Raw genomic sequence first — 25285 nt, 5'->3', positions numbered from 1 at the left:
AGCGCTGTGTCCCAGTGTTACACAGTGAGAGACTTGTCCACACCAGCGCTGTTCCCCAGTGTTAGTAAGGGACCCGTACACACCAGCGCTGTGTCCCCGTGTTGCACAGTGAGAGACCCGTACACACCAGCGCTGTGTCCCAGTGTTACACAGTGAGAGACCCGTACACACCAGCGCTGTGTCCCAGTGTTGCACAGTGAGAAACCCGTACACACCAGCGCTGTGTCCCAGTGTTACGCAGTGAGAGGCCCGTACACACCAGCACTGTCCCAGTGTTACACAGTGAGAGACCCGTACACACCAGCACTGTGTCCCAGTGTTACACAGTGAGAGAACCGTACACACCAGCGCTGTGCCCCAGTGTTACACAGTGAGACCCGTACACACCAGCGCTGTGCCCCAGTGTTACACAGTGAGACCCGTACACACCAGCGCTGTGTCCCAGTGTTACACAGTGAGACCCGTACACACCAGTGCTGTGCCCCAGTGTTACACAGAGAGAGACCCGTACACACCAGCGCTGTGTCCCAGTGTTACACAGTGAGAGACCCGTACACTCCAGCGCTGTGCCCCAGTGTTACAGTGAGAGACCCGTACAAACCGGCGCTGTGCCCCAGTGTTACACAGTGAGAGACCCGGACACACCAGCGCTGTGCCCCAGTGTTACAGTGAGGGACCCGTACACACCAGCGCTGTGTCCCAGTGTTGTACAGTGAGAGACCCGTACACACCAACGCTGTGCCCCACTGTTACACAGTGAGACCCGTACACACCAGCACTGTGTCCCAGTGTTACAGTGCGAGAGACCCGTACAGACCAGCGCTGTGTCCAAGTGTTACACAGTGACCGACCCGTACACACCAGCGCTGTGCCCCAGTGTTACACAGTAAGAGACCCGTACACACCAGCAATGTGCCCCAGTGTTACACAGTGAGAGAGCCGTACACACCAGCGCTGTCTCCCAGTGTTACACAGTGAGAGACCTGTACACACCAGCGCTGTGTCCCAGTGTTACACAGTGAGAGACCCGAACACACCAGCGCTGTGTCCCAGTGTTACACAGTGAGAGACCCGTACACACCAGCGTTGTGTCCCAGTGTTACACAGTGAGAGACCCGTACACAGTGAGAGACGTGTACACACTAGCGCTGTGCCCCAGTGTTACACAGTGAGAGAACCGTACACACCAGCGCTGTGCCCCAGTGTTACACAGTGAGAGACCCGTACACACCAGCGCTGTGTCCCAGTGTTACACAGTGAGACCCGTACACACCAGCGCTGTGTCCCAGTGTCACACAGTGAGAGACCCGTACACACCAGCGCTGTGTCGCAGTGGCACACAGTGAGAGACCCGTACACACCAGCGCTGTGTCCCAGTGTTACACAGTGAGAGACCCGTACACTCCAGCGCTGTGTCCCAGTGTTACACAGTGAGAGACCCGTACACACCAGCGCTGTGCCCCAGTGTTACACAGTGAGAGACCCGTACACACCAGCGCTGTGTCCCAGTGTCACACAGTGAGAGACCCGTACACACCAGCGCTGTGCCCCAGTGTTACACAGTGAGAGACCCGTACACACCAGCGCTGTGTCCCAGTGTTACGCAGTGAGAGACCCGTACACACCAGCGCTGTGTCCCAGTGTTACACAGTGAGAGACGCGTACAGACCAGCGCTGTGTCCAAGTGTTACACAGTGACCGACCCGTACACACCAGCGCTGTGTCCCAGTGTTACACAGTGAGAGACCCGTACACACCAGCGCTGTGTCGCAGTGGCACACAGTGAGAGACCCGTACACACCAGCGCTGTGTCCCAGTATTACACAGTGAGAGACCCGTACACTCCAGCGCTGTGTCCAAGTGTTGTACAGTGAGAGACCCGTACACACCAGCACTGTGTCCCAGTGTTACACAGTGAGAGACCCGTACACACCAGCGCTGTGTCCCAGTGTTGCACAGTGAGAAACCCGTACACACCAGCGCTGTGTCCCAGTGTTACACAGTGAGAGACCCGTACACACCAGCGCTGTGTCCCAGTGTTGCACAGTGAGAAACCCGTACACACCAGCGCTGTGCTCCAGTGTTACACAGTGAGAGAGCCGTACACACCAGCGCTGTGTCCCAGTGTTACACAGTGAGAGACCTGTACACACCAGCGCTGTGTCCCAGTGTTACACAGTGAGAGACCCGTACACACCAGCGCTGTGTCCCAGTGTTACGCAGTGAGAGGCCTGTACACACCAGCGCTGTGTCCCAGTGTTACACAGTGAGAGACCCGTACACACCAGCGCTGTGTCGCAGTGTCACACAGTGAGAGACCCGTACACACCAGCGCTGTGTCCCAGTGTTACACAGTGCGAGAGACCCGTACACACCAGCGCTGTGCCCCAGTGTTACACAGTGAGAGACCCGTACACACCAGCGCTGTGTCCCAGTGTCACACAGTGAGAGACCCGTACACACCAGCGCTGTGTCCCAGTGTTACACAGTGCGAGAGACCCGTACACACCAGCGCTGTGTCCCAGTGTTACACAGTGAGAGACCCGTACACACCAGCGCTGTGTCCCAGTGTCACACAGTGAGAGACCCGTACACACCAGCGCTGTGTCCCAGTGTTACACAGTGAGAGACCCGTACACACCAGCGCTGTGTCCCAGTGTTAGACAGTGAGAGACCCGTACACACCAGCGCTGTGCCCCAGTGTTACACAGCGAGAGACCCGAACACACCAGCGCTGTGCCCCAGTGTCACAGAATGAGAGACCCGTGCACACCAGCGCTGTGCCCCAGTGCTACACAGTGAGAGACCCGTACACACCAGCGCTGTGCCCCAGTGTTGCACAGTGAGAGACCCGTACACACCAGCGCTGTGCCCCAGTGTTACAGTGCGAGAGACCCGTACAGACCAGCGCTGTGTCCAAGTGTTGCACAGTGACCGACCCGTACACACCAGCGCTGTGTCCCAGTGTTACACAGTGAGAGACCCGTACACACCAGCGCTGTGTCCCAGTGTTACACAGTGAGAGACCCGTACACACCAGCGCTGTGTCCCAGTGTTACACAGTGAGAGACCCGTACACACCAGCGATGTGTCCCAGTGTTAGTAACAGACCTGTACACACCAGCGCTGTGTCCCAGTGTTACACAGTGAGAGACCCGCACACACCAGCGCTGTGCCCCAGTGTTACACAGTGAGAGACCCGTACACACCAGCGCTGTGTCCCAGTGTTGCACAGTGAGAGACCCGTACACACCAGCGCTGTGCCCCAGTGTTAGTAACAGACCCATACACACCAGCGCTGTGTCCCAGTGTTACACAGTGAGAGACCCGTACACGCCAGCGCTGTGTCCCAGTGTTAGTAACAGACCCGTACAGACCAGCGCTGTGTCCCAGTGTTGCACAGTGAGAGACCCGTACACACCAGCGCTGTGTCCCAGTGTTACACAGTGAGAGACCCGTACACACCAGCGCTGTGTCCCAGTGTTGCACAGTGAGAGACCCGTACACACCAGCGCTGTGTCCCAGTGTTAGTAACAGACCCGTACACACCAGCGCTGTGTCCCAGTGTTAAACAGTCAGAGACCCATACTCACCAGCACTGTGTCCCAGTGTTGCACAGTGAGAGACCCGTACACACCAGCGCTGTGTCCCAGTGTTTCACAGTGAGAGACCCGTACACACCAGCGCTGTGTCTCAGTGTTAGTGACAGACCCGTACACACCAGCGCTGTGTCCAAATGTTACACAGTGACCGACCCGTACACACCAGCGCTGTGCCCCAGTGTTACACAGTGAGAGACCCGTACACACCAGCGCTGTGTCCGTGTTACACAGTGAGACCCGTACACACCCGTGCTGTGCCCCAGTGTTACACAGTGAGAGACCCGTACACACCAGCGCTGTGCCCCGTGTTACAGAGCGAGAGACCCGCACACACCAGCGCTGTGCCCCGTGTTACAGCGCGAGAGACCCGTACACACCAGCGCTGTGCCCCGTGTTACACAGTGACAGACCTATGCACAGAAGTGCTGTGCCCCAGTGATAACGTGTCAGACCCGTACACGCCAGCGCTGTGCCCCAGTGTTAGTGACAGACCCGTACACACCAGCACTGTGCCCCAGTGTTACACAGTGACAGACCCGTACACACCAGCGCTGTGTCCCAGTGTTACACAGTGAGAGACCCGTACACACCAGCGCTGTGTCCCAGTGTTACGCAGTGAGAGACCCGTACACACCAGCGCTGTGTCCCAGTGTTACACAGTGAGAGACGCGTACAGACCAGCGCTGTGTCCAAGTGTTACACAGTGACCGACCCGTACACACCAGCGCTGTGCCCCAGTGTTACACAGTGAGAGACCCGTACACACCAGCACTGTGTCCCAGTGTTACACAGTGAGAGAGCCGTACACACCAGCGCTGTGTCCCAGTGTTACACAGTGAGAGACCCGTACACACCAGCGCTGTGCCCCAGTGTTGCACAGTGAGAGACCCGTACACACCAGCGCTGTGCCCCAGTGTTACAGTGCGAGAGACCCGTACAGACCAGCGCTGTGTCCCAGTGTTACACAGTGAGAGACCCGTACACTCCAGCGCTGTGTCCCAGTGTTGTACAGTGAGAGACCCGTACACACCAGCGCTGTGTCCCAGTGTTGCACAGTGAGAAACCCGTACACACCAGCGCTGTGCTCCAGTGTTACACAGTGAGAGACCCGTACACACCAGCGCTGTGTCCCAGTGTTACACAGTGAGAGACCCGTACACACCAGCGCTGTGTCCCAGTGTTACACAGTGAGAGACCCGCACACACCAGCGCTGTTCCCCAGTGTTAGTAAGGGACCCGTACACACCAGCGCTGTGTCCCCGTGTTGCACAGTGAGAGACCCGCACACACCAGCGCTGTGACAGTGTTACACAGTGACAGACCTATACACAGAAGTGTTGTGCCCCAGTGATAACGTGTCAGACCCGTACACGCCAGCGCTGTGCCCCAGTGTTAGTGACAGACCCGTACACACCAGCACTGTGCCCCAGTGTTACACAGTGAGAGACCCGTACACACCAGCGCTGTGTCCCAGTGTTACGCAGTGAGAGACCCGTACACACCAGCGCTGTGTCCCAGTGTTACACAGTGAGAGACGCGTACAGACCAGCGCTGTGTCCAAGTGTTACACAGTGACCGACCCGTACACACCAGCACTGTGTTCCAGTGTTACACAGTGAGAGAGCCGTACACACCAGCGCTGTGTCCCAGTGTTACACAGTGAGAGACCCGTACACAGTGAGAGACGTGTACACACTAGCGCTGTGCCCCAGTGTTACACAGTGAGAGACCCGTACACACCAGCGCTGTGCCCCAGTGTTACACAGTGAGAGACCCGTACACACCAGCGCTGTGTCCCAGTGTTACACAGTGGGACCCGTACACACCAGCGCTGTGTCCCAGTGTTACACAGTGAGAGACCCGTACACTCCAGCGCTGTGTCCCAGTGTTACACAGTGAGAGACCCGTACACACCAGCGCTGTGCCCCAGTGCTACACAGTGAGAGACCCGTACACACCAGCGCTGTGTCCCAGTGTCACAGTGAGAGACCCGTACACACCAGCGCTGTGCCCCAGTGTTACACAGTGAGAGACCCGTACACACCAGCGCTGTGTCCCAGTGTTACGCAGTGAGAGACCCGTACACACCAGCGCTGTGTCCCAGTGTTACACAGTGAGAGACGCGTACAGACCAGCGCTGTGTCCAAGTGTTACACAGTGACCGACCCGTACACACCAGCGCTGTGTCCCAGTGTTACACAGTGAGAGACCCGTACACACCAGCGCTGTGTCGCAGTGGCACACAGTGAGAGACCCGTACACACCAGCGCTGTGTCCCAGTGTTACACAGTGAGAGACCCGTACACTCCAGCGCTGTGTCCAAGTGTTGTACAGTGAGAGACCCGTACACACCAGCGCTGTGTCCCAGTGTTACACAGTGAGAGACCCGTACACACCAGCGCTGTGTCCCAGTGTTGCACAGTGAGAGACCCGTACACACCAGCGCTGTGCCCCAGTGTTACACAGTGAGAGACCCGTACACACCAGCGCTGTGCCCCAGTGTTACACAGTGAGAGACCCGTACACACCAGCGCTGTGTCCCAGTGTTACTCAGTGAGAGACCCGTACACACCAGCGCTGTGCCCCAGTGTTACACAGTGAGAGACCCGTACACACCAGCGCTGTGTCCCAGTGTTACACAGTGAGAGACCCGTACACACCAGCGCTGTGTCCCAGTGTTACACAGTGAGAGACCCGTACACACCAGCACTGGGCCCCAGTGTTACAGTGCGAGAGACCCGTACACACCAGCGCTGTGCCCCAGTGTTACAGCGAGAGACCCGTACACACCAGCGCTCTGCCCAAGTGTTACACAGTGAGACCCATACACACCAGCACTGTGCCCCAGTGTTACACAGAGAGAGACCCGTACACACCAGCGCTGTGCCCCAGTGTTAGTGAGAGACCCATACACACCAGCACTGTGCCCCGTGTTACAGTGCGAGATACCCATACACACCAGCGCTGTGCCCGTGTTAGTGAGAGACCCATACACACCAGCGCTATGCCCCAGTGTTACAGTGAGAGACCCGTACCCACCAGCGCTGTATCCCAGTGTTGCACAGTGAGAGTCCCGTACACACCAGCACTGCGCCCCAGTGTTACACAGTGAGAGACCCGTACACACCAGCGCTGTGTCCCAGTGTTACACTGCGAGAGACCCGTACACACCAGCGCTGTGCCCCATTGTTGCACAGTGAGAGACCCGTACACACCAGCGCTGTGCCCCACTGTTACACAGTGAGACCCGTACACACCAGCGCTGTGTCCCAGTGTTACACAGTGAGAGACCTGTACACACCAGCGCTGTGTCCCAGTGTTACACAGTGAGAGACCCGTGCGCACTAGCGCTGTGCCCCAGTGTTACACAGTGCGAGAGACCCGTACGCACCAGCGCTGTGTCCCAGTGTTACACAGTGAGAGACCCGTACACATCAGCGCTGTGTCCCAGTGTTACACAGTGAGAGACCCGTACACAGCAGCGCTGTGTCCCAGTGTTACACAGTGAGACCCGTACACACCAGCGCTGTGTCCCAGTGTTACACAGTGAGACCCGTACACACCAGCGCTGTGACCCAGTGTTACACAGTGAGAGACCCGTACACACCAGCGTTGTGCCCCAGTCTTACACAGTGACAGACCCGTACACATCAGCGCTGTGCCCCAGTGTTACACAGTGAGGGACCCGTACACACCAGCGCTGTGCCCCAGTGTTACACAGTGACAGACCCGTACACACCAGCGCTGTGTCCCAGTGTTACACAGTGAGACCCATACACACCAGCGCTGTGTCCCAGTGTTGCACAGTGAGAGACCCGTACATACCAGCGCTGTGTCCCAGTGTTAGTAACAGACCCGTACACACCAGCGCTGTGTCCCAGTGTTAGATAGTGAGAGACCCGTACACACCAGCGCTGTGTCTCAGTGTTAGTGACAGACCCGTACACACCAGCGCTGTGTCCCAGTGTTACACAGAGAGACCCGTACACACCAGCGCTGTGTCCCAGTGTTGCACAGTGAGAAACCCGTACACACCAGCGCTGTGCCCCAGTGTTACACAGTGACAGACCCGTACACACCAGCGCTGTGTCCCAGTGTTACACAGTGAGAGACCCGTACACACCAGCGCTGTGTCCCAGTGTTGCACAGTGAGAGACCCGTACGCACCAGTGCTGTGTCCCAGTGTTACAGTGACAGACCCGTACACACCAGCGCTGTGTCCCAGTGTTGCACAGTGAGAGACCCGTACACACCAGCGCTGTGTCCCAGTGTTGCACAGTGAGAAACCCGTACACACCAGCGCTGTGTCCCAGTGTTACACAGTGAGAGACCCGTACACACCAGCGCTGTGTCCCAGTGTTGCACAGTGAGGGACCCGTACACACCAGCGCTGTGCCCCGTGTTACACAGTGAGACCCGTACACATCAGCACTGTGCCCCAGTGTTACACAGTGAGAGACCCGTACACACCAGCGCTGTGCCCCTGTGTTACGCAGTGAGAGACCCGTACACACCAGCACTGTGCCCCAGTGTTACACAGTGAGAGACCCGTACACACCAGCGCTGTACCCCAGTGTTACACAGTGAGAGACCCGTACACACCAGCGCTGTGCCCCAGTGTTACGCAGTGAGAGACCCGTATACACCAGCGCTGTGCCCCGTGTTACACGGTGAGAGACGCGTACACACCAGCGCTGTGCCCCAGTGTTACACAGTGAGAGACCCATACACACCAGCGCTGTGCCCGTGTTAGTGAGAGACCCATACACACCAGCGCTGTGCCCCAGTGTTACACAGTGAGAGACCCGTACACACCAGCGCTGTGTCCCAGTGTTACAGTGACAGACCCGTACACACCAGCGCTGTGTCCCAGTGTTGCACAGTGAGAGACCCGTACACACCAGCGCTGTGTCCCAGTGTTGCACAGTGAGAAACCCGTACACACCAGCGCTGTGTCCCAGTGTTACACAGTGAGAGACCCGTACACACCAGCGCTGTGTCCCAGTGTTGCACAGTGAGGGACCCGTACACACCAGCGCTGTGCCCCGTGTTACACAGTGAGACCCGTACACATCAGCACTGTGCCCCAGTGTTACACAGTGAGAGACCCGTACACACCAGCGCTGTGCCCCTGTGTTACGCAGTGAGAGACCCGTACACACCAGCACTGTGCCCCAGTGTTACACAGTGAGAGACCCGTACACACCAGCGCTGTACCCCAGTGTTACACAGTGAGAGACCCGTACACACCAGCGCTGTGCCCCAGTGTTACGCAGTGAGATACCCGTATACACCAGCGCTGTGCCCCGTGTTACACGGTGAGAGACGCGTACACACCAGCGCTGTGCCCCAGTGTTACACAGTGAGAGACCCATACACACCAGCGCTGTGCCCGTGTTAGTGAGAGACCCATACACACCAGCGCTGTGCCCCAGTGTTACACAGTGAGAGACCCGTACACACCAGCGCTGTGTCCCAGTGTTAGTGAGAGACCCATACACACCAGCCCTGTGCCCCGTGTTTGTGCGAGATACCCATGCACACCAGCGCTGTGCCCGTTAGTGCGAGACCCATGCACACCAGCGCTGTGCCCCAGTGTTACAGTGAGAGACCCATACACACCAGCACTGTGCCCCGTGTTACAGTGCGAGAGCCCCGTACACACCAGCGCTGTGCCCCAGTGTTACACAGTGAGAGACCCGTACAAACCAGCGCTGTGTCCCAGTGTTACACAGTGAGAGACCCGTACACACCAGCGCTGTGTCCCAGTGTTACACAGTGAGAGACCCGTACACAGGGAGAGACCCGTACACACCAGCGCTGCGCCCCAGTGTTACACGGTGAGAGACCCGTACACACCAGCGCTGTGCCCCAGTGTTACACAGTGAGAGACCCGTACACACCAGCGCTGTGTCCCAGTGTTACACAGAGAGAGACCCGTACACACCAGCGCTGTGCCCCAGTGTTACACAGTGAGGGACCCGTACACACCAGCGCTGTGTCCCAGTATTAGTGACGGACCCGTACACACCAGCGCTGTGTCCCAGTGTTACACAGTGAGAGACCCGTACACACCAGCGCTGTGTCCCAGTGTTGCACAGTGAGAAACCCGTACACACCAGCGCTGTGCCCCAGTGTTACACAGTGACAGACCCGTACACACCAGCGCTGTGTCCCAGTGTTACACAGTGAGAGACCCGTACACACCAGCGCTGTGTCCCAGTGTTGCACAGTGAGAGACCCGTACGCACCAGTGCTGTGTCCCAGTGTTACAGTGACAGACCCGTACACACCAGCGCTGTGTCCCAGTGTTGCACAGTGAGAGACCCGTACACACCAGCGCTGTGTCCCAGTGTTGCACAGTGAGAAACCCGTACACACCAGCGCTGTGTCCCAGTGTTACACAGTGAGAGACCCGTACACACCAGCGCTGTGTCCCAGTGTTGCACAGTGAGGGACCCGTACACACCAGCGCTGTGCCCCGTGTTACACAGTGAGACCCGTACACACCAGCACTGTGCCCCAGTGTTACACAGTGAGAGACCCGTACACACCAGCGCTGTACCCCAGTGTTACACAGTGAGAGACCCGTACACACCAGCGCTGTGCCCCAGTGTTACGCAGTGAGAGACCCGTATACACCAGCGCTGTGCCCCGTGTTACACGGTGAGAGACGCGTACACACCAGCGCTGTGCCCCAGTGTTACACAGTGAGAGACCCATACACACCAGCGCTGTGCCCGTGTTAGTGAGAGACCCATACACACCAGCGCTGTGCCCCAGTGTTACACAGTGAGAGACCCGTACACACCAGCGCTGTGTCCCAGTGTTAGTGAGAGACCCATACACACCAGCACTGTGCCCCGTGTTTGTGCGAGATACCCATGCACACCAGCGCTGTGCCCGTTAGTGCGAGACCCATGCACACCAGCGCTGTGCCCCAGTGTTAGTGAGAGACCCATACACACCAGCACTGTGCCCCGTGTTACAGTGCGAGAGCCCCGTACACACCAGCGCTGTGTCCCAGTGTTACACAGTGAGAGACCCGTACACACCAGCGCTGTGCCCCAGTGTTACACAGTGAGAGACCCGTACAAACCAGCGCTGTGTCCCAGTGTTACACAGTGAGAGACCCGTACACACCAGTGCTGTGTCCCAGTGTAACAGTGAGAGACCCGTACACACCAGCGCTGTGTCCCAGTGTTACACAGTGAGAGACCCGTACACACCAGCGCTGTGTCCCAGTGTTACACAGTGAGAGACCCATACACACCAGCGCTGTGTCCCAGTGTTACACAGTGAGAGACCCGTACACAGGGAGAGACCCGTACACACCAGCGCTGTGCCCCAGTGTTACACGGTGAGAGACCCGTACACACCAGCGCTGTGCCCCAGTGTTACACAGTGAGAGACCCGTACACACCAGCGCTGTGTCCCAGTGTTACACAGAGAGAGACCCGTACACACCAGCGCTGTGCCCCAGTGTTACACAGTGAGGGACCCGTACACACCAGCGCTGTGTCCCAGTATTAGTGACGGACCCGTACACACCAGCGCTGTGTCCCAGTGTTACACAGTGAGAGACCCGTACACACCAGTGCTGTGTCCCAGTGTTACACAGTGAGAGACCCGTACGCACCAGCGCTGTGCCCCAGTGTTACACAGTGAGAGACCCGTACACACCAGCGCTGTGTCCCAGTGTTGCACAGTGAGAAACCCATACACACCAGCGCTGTGTCCCAGTGTTGCACAGTGAGAGACCCGTACACACCAGTGCTGTTGCACAGTGAGGGACCCGTACACACCAGCGCTGTGCCCCGTGTTACACAGTGAGACCCGTACACATCAGCACTGTGCCCCAGTGTTACACAGTGAGAGACCCGTACACACCAGCGCTGTGCCCCTGTGTTACGCAGTGAGAGACCCGTACACACCAGCACTGTGCCCCAGTGTTACACAGTGAGAGACCCGTACACACCAGCGCTGTGCCCCAGTGTTACGCAGTGAGAGACCCGTATACACCAGCGCTGTGCCCCGTGTTACACGGTGAGAGACGCGTACACACCAGCGCTGTGTCCCAGTGTTACACAGTGAGAGACCCGTACACACCAGCGCTGTGCCCGTGTTAGTGAGAGACCCATACACACCAGCGCTGTGCCCCAGTGTTACACAGTGAGAGACCCGTACACAGTGAGACCCGTACACACCAGCGCTGTGTCCCAGTGTTAGTGAGAGACCCATACACACCAGCACTGTGCCCCGTGTTTGTGCGAGATACCCATGCACACCAGCGCTGTACCCGTTAGTGCGAGACCCATGCACACCAGCGCTGTGCCCCAGTGTTACACAGTGAGAGACCCGTACACACCAGCGCTGTGTCCCAGTGTTACACAGAGAGAGACCCGTACACACCAGCGCTGTGCCCCAGTGTTGCACAGTGAGGGACCCGTACACACCAGCGCTGTGTCCCAGTATTAGTGACGGACCCGTACACACCAGCGCTGTGTCCCAGTGTTAGACAGAGAGACCCGTACACACCAGCACTGTGCCCCAGTGTTACACAGTGAGAGACCCGTACACACCATCGCTGTGTCCCAGTGTTACACAGTGAGAGACCCGTACACACCAGCGCTGTGCCCCAGTGTTACACAGTGAGACCCGTACACACCAGCGCTGTGTCCCAGTGTTACACAGCGAGAGACCCGTACACACCAGCGCTGTGTCCCAGTGTTACAGTGAGAGACCCGTACACACCAGCGCTGTGTCCCAGTGTTACACTGTGAGAGACCCGTACACACCAGCGCTGTGTCCCAGTGTTACACAGTGAGAGACCCGTACACACCAGTGCTGTGTCCCAGTGTCACACAGTGAGAGACCCGTACACACCAGCGCTGTGTCCCAGTGTTACACAGTGAGACCCGTACACACCAGCGCTGTGTCCCAGTGTTACACAGTGAGATTCGTACACACCAGCTCTGTGTCCCAGTGTTACACAGTGAGATTCGTACACACCAGCGCTGTGTCCCAGTGTTACACAGTGAGATTCGTACACACCAGCGCTGTGTCCCAGGGTTACATAGTGAGAGACCCGTACACACCAGCGCTGTGCCCCAGTGTTACAGAGTGAGAGACCCGTACACACCAGCGCTGTGTCCCAATGTTACAGTGACAATTCCTTATGCACCAGGGCTGTGCCCCAGTGTTACAGTGACAGTTCGTTACGCACCAGGGCTGTGCCCCAGTGTTAGTGACAGATCCGTACGCACCAGCGCTGTGTTCCAGTGTTACACAGTGAGAGACCCATATCCACCATGGGTGTGTATATGCTGCGACTGTATTCAGTGCCCGGAATTTGCCCTTGGTGTAACTCTCTCCTTTTCCTTGCAGTACGCCCGCTCCCTGGAGGGATATGTGGGGTTTGCAAACCTCCCGAACCAGGTGTATAGGAAGTCGGTGAAACGTGGTTTTGAGTTTACGCTGATGGTTGTTGGTGAGTCTTCGGGGAAATGATTGGGGAATTAAACACTCGGCAAACAAAGTGCTGGTGGAGAATTTTAGGAACATTGGGTGATAGCTGATTGGGGAATGTCGGGCTGTGGGAGATTGAGCAAGGTCCCTCTGGAGTATCGTGGTCAGTTCTGGTAACCACACCTCTGCAAGGGTATACTGGCCTTGGATGGGGTGCAGCGCAAAATCACCAGAGTCATACTGGGGCAAAAAGGGTTAAATTATGAGGAACGGTTGCATAGGCTAGGCTTGTATTCCCTTGAAAATGAAGATTACGGGGTGATCTAATTGAGGTGTTTAAGATGGGTTTGATAGGGTAGATGGAGAGAAAGTATTTCCTCTGGTGGGGGGGGAGTCCAGAACAAGGGGGCAGAACCTTAAAATTAGGGGTGATGTCAGGAAGCACTTCTTCACATAAAGGGTAGTGGAAATCTGGAACTCTCCCCCAAAAAGCTGTTGAGGCCAGGGTCAATTGAAAATGTCAAAACTGAGATTGATCGATTTTTGTTCGTTAGGGTATTGAGGGCTACGGAACTAAGGCGGGGAGATGAAGTTAAGATGCACATCAGCCATGATCTAATTGAATGGCGGAATAGGCTCGAGGGGCTGAATGGCCTACTCCTGTTGCTGTGAGAGGGGGACAGGGCAACATGTGGAGAGCTCTTTCTAAGAGAGGGCATGGGCCTTATGGGGAATGGATGGGGCAATGGGATTGAGTGGATAGCTCATTCAGAAAGCCGGCCCAGGCATGATGGACTGAATGGCTGTAAAGTTCCGTGATTGTAGATTGTAAACAGTGATTGCCAGAGCACTGATTCCTGAGTCCCACCGCCTGCTTCTACTGATTTAAGCTTCTCTTTGCTTCCACTGAATCAGCCAATATTGGATTCACCTCAGAGGTCTTATCCGCACTCCATGACCTCACTCTCCTGTGGGACAATTGGATTTGCTAAAATCCAAATAAAGTCCTCTTGTCCACCTGGGGGCTCATTTCTTGGAAGATAGGCCAGCTGAGGCAGTGAATGTTGGCAGGCTATTCAACTCTCGGAACATCACAGCTGTGCCTGATCCTGCTCTCACCTATTGGGAGCAGAAATCATAAGAACATAAGAAATAGGAGCAGGAGTAGGCCAATCGGCCCCTCGAGCCTGCTCCGCCATTCAATAAGATCATGGCTGATCTGATCCTAACCGCCAATCTACTATCACAGAACCATCTCCTGAATCTAACAGAATTAGACACACGAAATAGGAGCAGGATCAGGCTACACGGCCCCTGGGCCCGCTCCGCTACCCACAGGGCCATGACCGATCCGAACCTAGACTCATGTCCAAATCCCTGCCCGCTCCCCGTAACCCTTAATTCCCTTTACTTCTAGGAAACTGTCTATTTCTGTTTTAAATTTATGTAATGATGTAGCTTCGACAGCTTTTTGGGGCAGCATATTCCATGGACCTACCACCCTCTGAGTGAAGTAGTTCCTCCTCATCTCAGTTTTGAAAGAGCAGCCCCTTATTCTAAGACTATGCCCCCTAGTTCTAATTTCACCCATCATCGGGAACATCCTCCCCGCATCCACCCGATCCAACCCCTTCACAATCTTATATGTTTCAATAAGATCGCCTCTCATTCTTCTGAACTCCAATGAGTAGAGTCCCAATCTCCTCAACCTCTCCTCATATGTCCATCACCTCATCCCCGGGATTAACCGAGTGAACCTTCTTTGTACTGACTCAAGAGCAAGTATGTCCTTTCTTAAGTATGGACACCAAAACTGTACGCAGTATTCCAGGTGCGGTCTCACCAATACCTTGTACAACTGAAGCAATACCTCCCTATTTTTATATTCTATCCCCCTAGCAATGAAAGCCAACATTCCATTGGCCTTCTTAATCACTTGCTGCACCTGCATACTAACCTTTTGAGTTTCATGCACCAGGACCCCCAGATCCCTTTGTACTTCAGTACTTTCCAATTTCTTGCCATTAAGATAATAACTTGCTCTACGATTTTTCCTGCCAAAGTGCATAACCTCATACTTTCCAGTATTGTATTCCATCTGCCAAACCTCTGCCCACAATCCTGGCCAATTTCCCTTTCCCTAACCCAGAGGTGTTGAGGCCAATTATAATGCCCCTTCTGCTTGCTGCCTTTGTGGAGATTAGCTAGCCCAGCACATACTGGGGATTGAACTGGGACCTTCTGGTCTCTATGGCTCGGTTACACATTGCCTTATGGACTGAACCTGGGGAATGCTGTTTTTGTTGCTTTGACCTCTATGAAGGTGGTGGTGGTGGAGCTGTGTTTGGGGAGGGCCATGTGTCACAAGGCACTGTCATTGTGATCTGGTGCAGTGACAAAATGTGTTATTGTACAGGAAACTTTCTGGTATCCGGCACGGACGGGACCGACGTGTTGCCGGTTCAGCAACAATTCCGGATAACTGAACGCTATAGTGAAAGATACGGATCTTCGAGCTCCGTATAAAGCAACAAACCCTGTTGCTTAGCAACAGCTTCAGAACAACGTCCACAAGTTGCAAGTGTCTCTGTAGCTTAGCAACAGCTGCAGCCAAACCCTTGCCTTCCTCCATTTGTTGCTGTGCAAGTAATAAAAGTTATAAAAGTTACCTGAAACCGACTCCTGAATTTTGCCGGTTAACCGACATTTCTGGTTATTTAGGGGCCGGTTAATCGAAAGTTTCCTGTGTTGTGTCTTTAAGAAAATGAGTTGAGGTTTGCCAAACTTTTTTGTTAAAGTCTGTGTATGTCACCAGACTGGAACTTGTGTTTCTCAGCCTGGAGTCTGACCCATGCTGAAGTTGGTTCAATGTGGGTGACATGAATTGGAACCATGGTGAGTTCAGTTGAGATGGGCTCATAACTTGAAATTGCCTTGGAAAAGATGCTGCACGCTGGTAGAACCCTCAAGAAGGGTTTCTCAGGCTGAACTGGAATGAATGCTTTTCACGGAAGCAACTGATTTGGGCAGAGCTCAAGCAAGCAAACCCAGAACGGAGCAGCGTGACACGGCCGCAGGGAGCTCGTGGACAGTCGCCAAGAAGGAACATGTGATGACCGAAGCAGCTGCTGTCTGTTTACTTACTGGGGATGTGTTGGAATTTCTCGCTATCGGGAGCTGACAACAAGTGGGTTTTGCTCTATTTCACAGAATCCCCACAGTGCAGATAGAGGCCATTTCGGCCCATCGAGCCTGCACCGACACATATCCCACCCTATCCCCGTAACCCCACGCATTTAATCCCCTAACACTAAGGGTCAATTTATCATAGCCAAATCAACCTAACCCGCACATCTTTGGACTGTGGGAGGAAACCGGAGCACCCGGAGAAAACCCACGCAAACACGGGGAGAATGTGCAAACTCCACACAGACAGTCACCCGAGGCCAGATTTGAACCCGGGTCCCTGGCGCTGTGAGGCTTGTCAGGCATTGAGCAGTTAGCTGGGGTAGCTGTGATCCTAATGGTGGTTGTGTTTGTCAGGTACATACCCCGATGAGAGGAGCCACGGTGGAATGTGATCTGATATGTGTGTCTGCCATGGGCCCTTTTGTTTGGTCGTCTGGAGATTACCAGCTCTATATTTACCTTTCTTTCAGATGTTTGTTCATTCAAGTAGCATGTTTGAAATTGGGAACACGAGTACAAAGCTTGCAGCTTTCATAATGTTTGGCTTTCTTAATGATCCAGTTCGTCCTGATTTGTTTTCCTTCCTCCCTTGTCACATCTTTCTTTTGCTCCAGTCTCTCCCAAAAGGAAATCACTCAATCTTTTTGTCTGTTTTTAATGTACTACATATTCCTGAGTACAAGATTACAAGCTGGGGTCACTGTTAGGTGATCACCTTGTACATGTGTGTTGCAGTGGATGGTGTAGCTTTCGGAGGGAGGCCCCTGTCCTGGTCCCACTTTCGTCCTGCTATCCTGCACTTTACAGTGCTGTGCCCCTCGAGCTTTCTGAAAACACACACATGCAACGTCCACTGTATTTCCTTTACTTATATGCTCTCTGATTTTAGTTAGTCAGTTTGTCAAGCGCGACCTGCCCTTTACATTATCCCTGCTGACTGTCCCTCATTAGTCCTGGTCATTCAGGTTTTCACTCATTTTAGCCAATATTATGGACTTCAGACCTTTACCCATAACTGAGGTAGGATTTCACACTTCATCTAGCGCCATTGTCTGTTTCTTTACCTGTCCTATTACTATCTCGTCTCACCTTGAATATCTCTTAATGTCTCTTCTTTCATCCCCTCCCCCATTTCCCAGCCCCCAAACTGCCTTTTGTTTCATTCCCTGCCTTTTCTCTCAGTTCTGTAGAAGGGTTTCGACCTGAAACGTTGACTCTATTTCTCTCTCCACAGATGTTGCCTGGCCTGCTGAGTTTTTCCAGCATTTTCTGTTGTTATTACTGAGGTAGGATTAACTAGTCTGTAATTTTCTGAAGTATCTCTTTTCCCTTCCTTGAAGAGTGCTCTAACAGTTGTTCCCTTCAGTCCTTTGGTGCAATTCCCAGTTCCAAACATTGTTGGAAAATTGTGGTTGCTGTTTCCTCCCCAGCCTCATTCAGAAAGAAAGACTTGCATTTCTATAGAGCCTTTCACGACCTCGGGACGTTCCAAAGCGCTTTACCACCACTTAAGTACTTTTGTAGTTTATTACTGTTGTATTGTAGGAAACATGGCAGCCAATTTACACGCAGCAAGATCCCAGAAACAGCAATGTGATGATCTGTTTAGTGATGTTGGTTGAGGGATAAATATTGGCCAGGGCACTATTCTGGGATGCCTAATATCTGGGGCTGGGGGTTTCCTACTTTTAGTTCTATTATTTTTATACTTCTCTCCAGGAACGTCTATTCCACATCTCCAACAGGTTCGCCTAGAGCCGCACTGGCACTTTCCTCTGTAAAAACTGAGGCAAGTACTTACGAACTGTTCCCTTACTGTCAATGACAAGATGACCCACTTCATTTCAAGTGGTGCCAGCCCTTTTTGACTTTCCTTTTTCTTAGAAAAGCCCTTGCTATTTCCCTTTCTGTTGTTGACCAGTCTTTCATGCCCCCACTTACACTGCCTAATCCTCTCCCTACTTTTTATATTTCTCTATCTCTGTAATCTCCTCCAGCCTCACAGCCCTCCGAGATCTCTGCACTCCTCTAATTCTGGTCTCTTGAGCATCTCCGATTTTACTCGCTCCACCATTGGTATTGGTGCCTGGGCCCTAAGCTCTGGAATTCCCTCCCTGAACCTTTCCGCCTCGCTTTCGTCCTTTAAGACGCTCCATAAAACCTACCTCTTTGCCCTAATATCTCCTCCTGTCGCCCGGGGTGAGATTTTGTTTGAGAACACTCCTGTGAAGCACCTTGGAGTGTTTTAACTTTGCTAAAGGCTCTGTATAAATACAAGTTGTTGTTCGCATCATTTCCTTTTTGCATTTTTCCCATTTATTTAATCATTTTGCCCTGAACACCCTGGTTATCCATAGATCTCTTGCCATTGACGATCCTCTTTACTCCTTGTAGGAATATATTTAACCTATGCCACATCTATCTCGTATTGAAGTATCTCCTGCTGCTGGCCCCCTGTGTTTCTAACCAATTAATCTCGGCTGAATCCCTCTTCTTCATACTTCAGTTACATCATTTCCAGTCCCACTCTTTCCACAGACTCCTCAATCTGACCCAAGTTCAGTTCTGGTCACTATTTCCCAGCTGTTCGCTTCTCCCTTCAGGCCACCTCCTCGCCTTGCCTCGTTTCCCAGAACCAGATCCGGCCTGCTTCCTTCCTTGTTGGACATGCAACTTGCTGATTAAGGGAATAGCCCGGGACACATTCTAAGAACCCCTTCCTATTTTGACCACAAACCTTTGTTTTATCCTAGTGTGAGTCCCCCATTATTACAACTTCGTTCCTGCTATAAATCTCTCTAATTTACATCCTCGCTTTCTTTTGTGGTCTATAATGTGCTCCCAACGCATTCCTTAGTTTTTAGCTTAACCCAGGAGATTCTCTCTGAGCACCACCGAATAATAAAAACCTTTCATTCTGTGGCTGTAATCATGTCTTTAATGAATCAGACCACCTCCCCCATCTTTCCCTTCCCTATCTCTCCTGTTGTAGCCGGGAATGTTTAGTTCCCAATCCTTCCTGGTTGAAGCCAAGTTTCCATCAAGGCTACAACATCCTGTCGCTCCATTCTAATTAGTGCCTCTAGTTCCACCACTTTATTTCTGAAGCTTTACCAGTTCACACATGATCCATTCATATGCCTCAATATGCCTTTTTTCCTTCCTTTTTTTCCTTAACTAGCCTTAACTTAGAATGTCTTTCACACAACGTGCAGCACAGAGAGAGGCCATTCAGCTCATCTTTAACTGCAGCTGTCGAGTCTAATCACATTTCCCTGCGATTTCCCCATTCTCATTCATTTTCTTGCTATTTAAAATATCTTATCTAGTCCCGTTTTAGATGTTGAAGTCTCTCTCTCAATGCTACATGTGATATAAAGCACTACTTGTTCTAATAACCTCCCTCCTGTCTGCCCTGAGCTACATCTCTCCATACGCCCCACCCGGACCGGTCCAACTTAGATCACCTTTTCCCTTCACTCTATTCATTCTTCACTCATGCCCTGTATGCTCCAAGCTGTGGCCCTCCCCCACTGGAATGCTTATCCTGTCCGTGAAGACATTGGCACTGGTTCAGTTTAGTTGCAGCCCATCCCATCTGTAGAACTTTCTCTGGCTTAAAACTTGCTTCGCCGCTGACCGCAAATTACGGGCCACTGTGAACCGCCGCTTCTGGCTTGTCTCCCTTCCTTTTCAGAAGCTTTTCCACTCGTCCCATTATCTCTCTTATCTTGGCAAATCAGATGTTCTATCCCCCTAATTATTGAATCCTGCGATAACCGAAAGGGCCTGCATTTATTAACAATGCAATGTTCCTGTTAAGCTGCGTGGCTGCGCAACGGTCCGGAGGTCCCATGCAACCGGCTCACCAGCTTTTAAATGGAAAAACCGGGCATGCGCGGAATTTTGAATGGGCCCTTAGAGGGGCCACGCGGCCCAAATAAAATTCAGAAGGAACATTGTTGCAATGCCTGCATTAAGTAACCGCTGTTTACTGTACGTCCACCTGAGAGGGCAGATTGGGCCTCGGTTTAACATCTCATCCAAAAGACAGCACCTCTGACAGTGCAGCACTCCCTCAGTACTGAATACTGCCCCTCCGACAGTACAGCGCTTCCTCAGTACTGCCCCTCCGACAGTATAGCGCTCCCTCAGTACTGCCCCTCCGACAAGTGCAGCGCTCCCTCAGTACTGCCCCTCCGACAGTGCAGCGCTCCCTCAGTACTGCCCCTCCGACAGTGCAGCGCTCCCTCAGTACTACCCCTCCGACAGTGCAGCGCTCCCTCAGTACTGCCCCTCCGACAGTGCAGCGCTCCCTCAGTACTGCCCCTCCGACAGTGCAGCGCTCCCTCAGTACTGCCCCTCCGACAGTGCAGCGCTCCCTCAGTACTGCCCCTCCGACAGTGCAGCACTCCCTCTGTACTGCCCCTCCGACAGCGCAATGCTCCCTCTGTACTGCCCCTCCGACAGCGCAATGCTCCCTCAGTACTGAACCTCCGACAGTGCGGCGCTCCCTCAGTACTGCCCCCGACAGTGCGGCGCTCCCTCAGTACTGCCCCTCCGACAGTGCTGCGCTCCGTCAGTTCTGCCCCTCCGACAGTGCTGCGCTCCCTCAGTTCTGCCCCTCCGACAATGCAGCTCTCCCTCAGTACTGCACCTACGACAGTGCAGCACTCCCACAGTGCAGCACACTCTCAGTACTGACCCTCCGACAGTACATCGCTCCCTCAGTACTGAACCTCCGACAGTGCGGCGCTCCCTCAGTACTGCCCCCCGACAGTGCAGCACTCCCACAGTGCAGCACTCTCTCAGTACTGACCCTCCGACAGTACATCGCTCCCTCAGTACTGAACCTCCGACAGTGCGGCGCTCCCTCAGTACTGCCCCCCGACAGTGCAGCGCTCCCTCAGTACTGCCCCTCCGACAGTGCAGCGCTCCCTCAGTACTGCCCCTCCGACAGTGCAGCGCTCATTCAGTACTGACCCTCCGACAGTGCAGCGCTCCCTCAGTACTGACCCTCCGACAGTGCTGCGCTCCGTCAGTTCTGCCCCTCCGACAGTGCTGCGCTCCCTCAGTTCTGCCCCTCCGACAATGCAGCTCTCCCTCAGTACTGCACCTATGACAGTGCAGCACTCCCACAGTGCAGCACACTCTCAGTACTGACCCTCCGACAGTACATCGCTCCCTCAGTACTGAACCTCCGACAGTGCGGCGCTCCCTCAGTACTGCCCCCCCGACAGTGCAGCACTCCCACAGTGCAGCACTCTCTCAGTACTGACCCTCCGACAGTACATTGCTCCCTCAGTACTGAACCTCCGACAGTGCGGCGCTCCCTCAGTACTGCCCCCCGACAGTGCAGCGCTCCCTCAGTGCTGCCCCTCCGACAGTGCAGCGCTCCCTCAGTACTGCCCCTCCGACAGTGCAGCGCTCCCTCAGTACTAACCCTCCGACAGTGCAGCGCTCCCTCAGTACTGACCCTCCGACAGTGCAGCATTCCCTCAGTACTGACCCTCCGACAGTACAGCGCTCTCAGTACTGCCCCTCCGACAGTGCAGCGCTCCCTCAGTACTAACCCTCCGACAGTGCAGCGCTCCCTCAGTACTGACCCTCCGACAGTGCAGCATTCCCTCAGTACTGACCCTCCGACAGTGCAGCATTCCCTCAGTACTGACCCTCCGACAGTACAGCGCTCTCAGTACTGCCCCTCCGACAGTGCAGCGCTCCCTCAGTACTGACCCTCCGACAGTGCAGCGCTCCCTCAGTACTGACCCTCCGACAGTGCAGCATTCCCTCAGTACTGACCCTCCGACAGTACAGCGCTCTCAGTACTGCCCCTCCGACAGTGCAACACTCCCTCAATACTGACCCTCCGACAGTGCAGCGCTCCCTCAGTACTGACCCTCTGACAGTGCAGCGCTCCCTCAGTACTGCTCCTCCGAAAGTGCAGCGCTCCCTCAGTACTGACCCTCCGACAGTGCAGCACTCACTCAGTTCTGCCCCTCCGACAGTGCAGCACTCCCTCAGTACTGACCCTCCGACAGTGCGGCGCTCCCTCAGTACTGACCCTCCGACAGTGCAGCGCTCCCTCAGTACTGACCCTCTGACAGTGCAGCGCTCCCTCAGTACTGTCCCTCCGATAGTGCAGCACTCACTCAGTTCTGCCCCTCCGACAGTGCAGCACTCCCTCAGTACTGACCCTCCGACAGTGCGGCGCTCCCTCAGTACTGACCCTCCGACAGTGCGGCGCTCCCTCAGTACTGCACTGGGAGTGGCACCTTAGATTTTGTGCTCGAATTTATGGAATGGGACATGAACCCACACCTTCTGACTTAGTAATGAGAATGTTGCCAACTGAGCCACAGCTGACACCTTGGTGTAATAGTGTAAATTCATCCGGAAGCTGGAGTCAGGGCAGTCCTGCCACCAGACCGAAGTGAGTCTGCACAAAGCAGCTTTGTACTGACATTAAACCCATCCAGCCCGAGACACGGGCGGAGCTTTACCCTACGGGATTTGAGCTGGCCGCAGTCTCCAGCATCAGCTGTCTCCTTTCGCCCTCCCTCGACAGTCGGTCACCCTTGGTGTTGGCTAACAGGTTACTTTCTAATTGAGTTGCCCTTCGCATTGCAACACTGATGTGGTAGATGCCAAGAGCTGCCGGCAGGCACCTTGTGGAGCCGATGTCCACAGATCAGAGTGATTGGCCAGTAGTGACATGTTTTGTGCAGCAACGCCTGAGGGAACGGCAGCTCCAAACACCAAATAAATAGATCCAATGAATGGCTACTGTGCAAACACTGTGTATAATAAGGAGCTTGCTGTGTGTCACATCGATTAACATGGACAGTAAACAGAGCAGCAGTCTCTGGGTTTAGCAGAGAGGCTTCCCCTGCATGGCCTCCAGTCCTTGTTGTTGTCAAGAAATCTGCATTCTTTCTATTTGGCCAGAAGCTGTTTCTTGGAAACATTAGTTGGAAAGAACGTTCTGTTCCAATCCCAGGAATACAGCAGGCAGGGGGAGGACTGTTCATCTCAGCAGTGTGGTTCTGGGATGCGCTTCTGTTTAATAAATCTTGTGCTCCACACCGGAGGGACAGCCTCCCTGGTGTCTCATCCTGGTTAACCTGGCACTCTGTAGAGCAGAGAGCAGAAAAATAATAGTGCAAGTAATTCTCACACATTTACACTGGAATTGCATGCAAGAACAGGAAGGCGGCCATTTCGGCCCATCGTGTCTGCGCCAGCCAACAAAGAGCTCTCCAGCCTAATCCCACTTCCCAGCTCTAGGTCCGTAGCCCTGCAGGTTAGAGCATCCCAAGTGCACATCCAAGTACTTTATAAATGTGGTTAGGGTTCCTGCCTCTACCATCCTTTCAGGCAGTGAGTTCCAGACCCCTACAACCCTCTGGGTGAAGAAATTTCCCCTCAAATCCCCTCTAAACCTTCCACCATAGAAACATAGAAGATAGGAGCAGGAGATTCGGCCCCTCGAGACTGCTCTGCCATTTAATGAGATCATGGCTGATCATCCAAATTCAGTACCCTGTCCCTGCCTTCTCCCCAGATCCCTTGATCCCTTTAGCCTTAAGAAATATATCTAACTCCTTCTTGAATATATTTAATGAATTGGCCTCAACTGCCTTTTGTGGTAGAGAATTCCACAGGTTCACCACTCTCTGGGTGAAGAAATTCCTCCTCATCTCTGTCCTAAATGGCTTACCCCTTATCCTTAGACTGTGACCCCTGGTTCTGGACTCCCCCGCCATCGGGAACATTCTTCCTGCATCTAGTCTGTCTAGTCCTGTTAGAATTTTATAAGTTTCAACGAGATCCCCTCTCATTCTTCTAAACTCCAGCGAAGATAAGCCCAATCAACCCAATCTCTCCTCATACGTCATTCCTGCCATCCCAGGTATCAGTCTGGTGAATCTTCGCTGCACTCCCTCCACGGCAAGAACATCCTTCCTCAGATAAGGCGACCAAAACTGCACAAAATACTCAAGGTGTGGTCTCACCAAGGCCCTGTACAACTGCAGCAAGACATCCTTGTTCCTGTACTCGAAACCTCTCGCTATGAAGGCCAACATACCATTTGCCTTCTTAACCGCCTGCTGCACCTGCATGCCTACCTTCAGCGACTGATGCACAAGGACACCCAGGTCTCGTTGCACTTCCCCTTCTCCCAATCTATTGCCGTCCAGATAATGTCTTCCTGTTTTTGCCACCAAAGTGGATAACCTCGCATTTATCCACATTATACTGCATCTGCCATGCATCTGCCCAATCACCCAACCTGTCCAAATCATCCTGGAGTTTCTCGGCATCCTCCTCACAGCACACACGCCCACCCAGCTTTGTGTCATCTGCAAACTTGGAGATATTACATCTAGTTCCCTCGTCTAGATCATTAATATATATTGTGAATAGCTGGGGTCCTAGCACCGATCCCTGCGGTACCCCACTAGTCACTGCCTGCCACTCGGAAAAAGACCTGTTTATTCCAACTCTTTGCTTTCTGTCTGCCAACCAGTTCTCTATCCAAGTCAGTACCTTACCCCCAATCCCATGTGCTTTAACTTTACACGCTAATCTCTTAGGCGGGACCGCATCGAAAGCCTTCTGAAAGTCCAAATACACCACATCCACTGGTTCTCCCTTATCTATTCTACCAGTTACATCCTCTCAAAATTCCAGTAGATTAGTCAAGCACGATTTACCTTTTGTAAATCCATGTTGACTTTGTCTGATCCCGTCACTGTTTTCCAAGTGCTCTGCTATTACATCTTTTATAATGGACTCTAGCATTTTCCCCTCTACCAATGTCAGGCTTACCGGTCTGTAATTCCCCGTTTTCTCTCTACCACCTTTTTTGAATAGTGGGGTTACATTAGCTGCCCTCCAATCCATGGGAACTGTTCCAGAGTCTATAGAATTACTTTAAATCTGTGCCCCCTGGTTTTTGACCCCTCTGCTAAAGGAATTCACTTTATCTATGCCCCTCATATTTTTATACACCTCAATAAGGT

At 53.7% G+C, this 25285-nt stretch overlaps 1 protein-coding gene across 2 annotated transcripts in view; it reads left to right on the top strand.

Annotated features, from left to right (window-relative positions):
• LOC147116141 (septin-7-like) overlaps nucleotides 1-25285 on the top strand; it is an 845307-nt gene that overhangs the window by 83027 nt on the left and 736995 nt on the right. The window contains exons 2-3 of one of the 2 annotated variants that reach the window (XM_085990901.1): nucleotides 12990-13092; nucleotides 15487-15738. In XM_085990901.1, the coding sequence (XP_085847027.1) occupies nucleotides 12990-13092; nucleotides 15487-15596 (213 nt within the window). In that variant the 3' untranslated portion in view covers nucleotides 15597-15738. Of the gene's footprint in view, nucleotides 1-12989; nucleotides 13093-15486; nucleotides 15739-25285 lie in introns of those variants that run through there. The other variant, XM_085990900.1, reaches the window with a different exon arrangement.

Source organism: Somniosus microcephalus, chromosome 6 (genome assembly GCF_052327205.1).
Source record: "Somniosus microcephalus isolate GS21.2 chromosome 6, FLI_Smic_1.0, whole genome shotgun sequence".
In the NCBI taxonomy this organism is placed as follows: domain Eukaryota; kingdom Metazoa; phylum Chordata; class Chondrichthyes; order Squaliformes; family Somniosidae; genus Somniosus; species Somniosus microcephalus.
The sequence above is the reverse complement of the archived record's forward strand: the minus strand, read 5'-3'. Positions and strand labels throughout refer to the sequence as shown.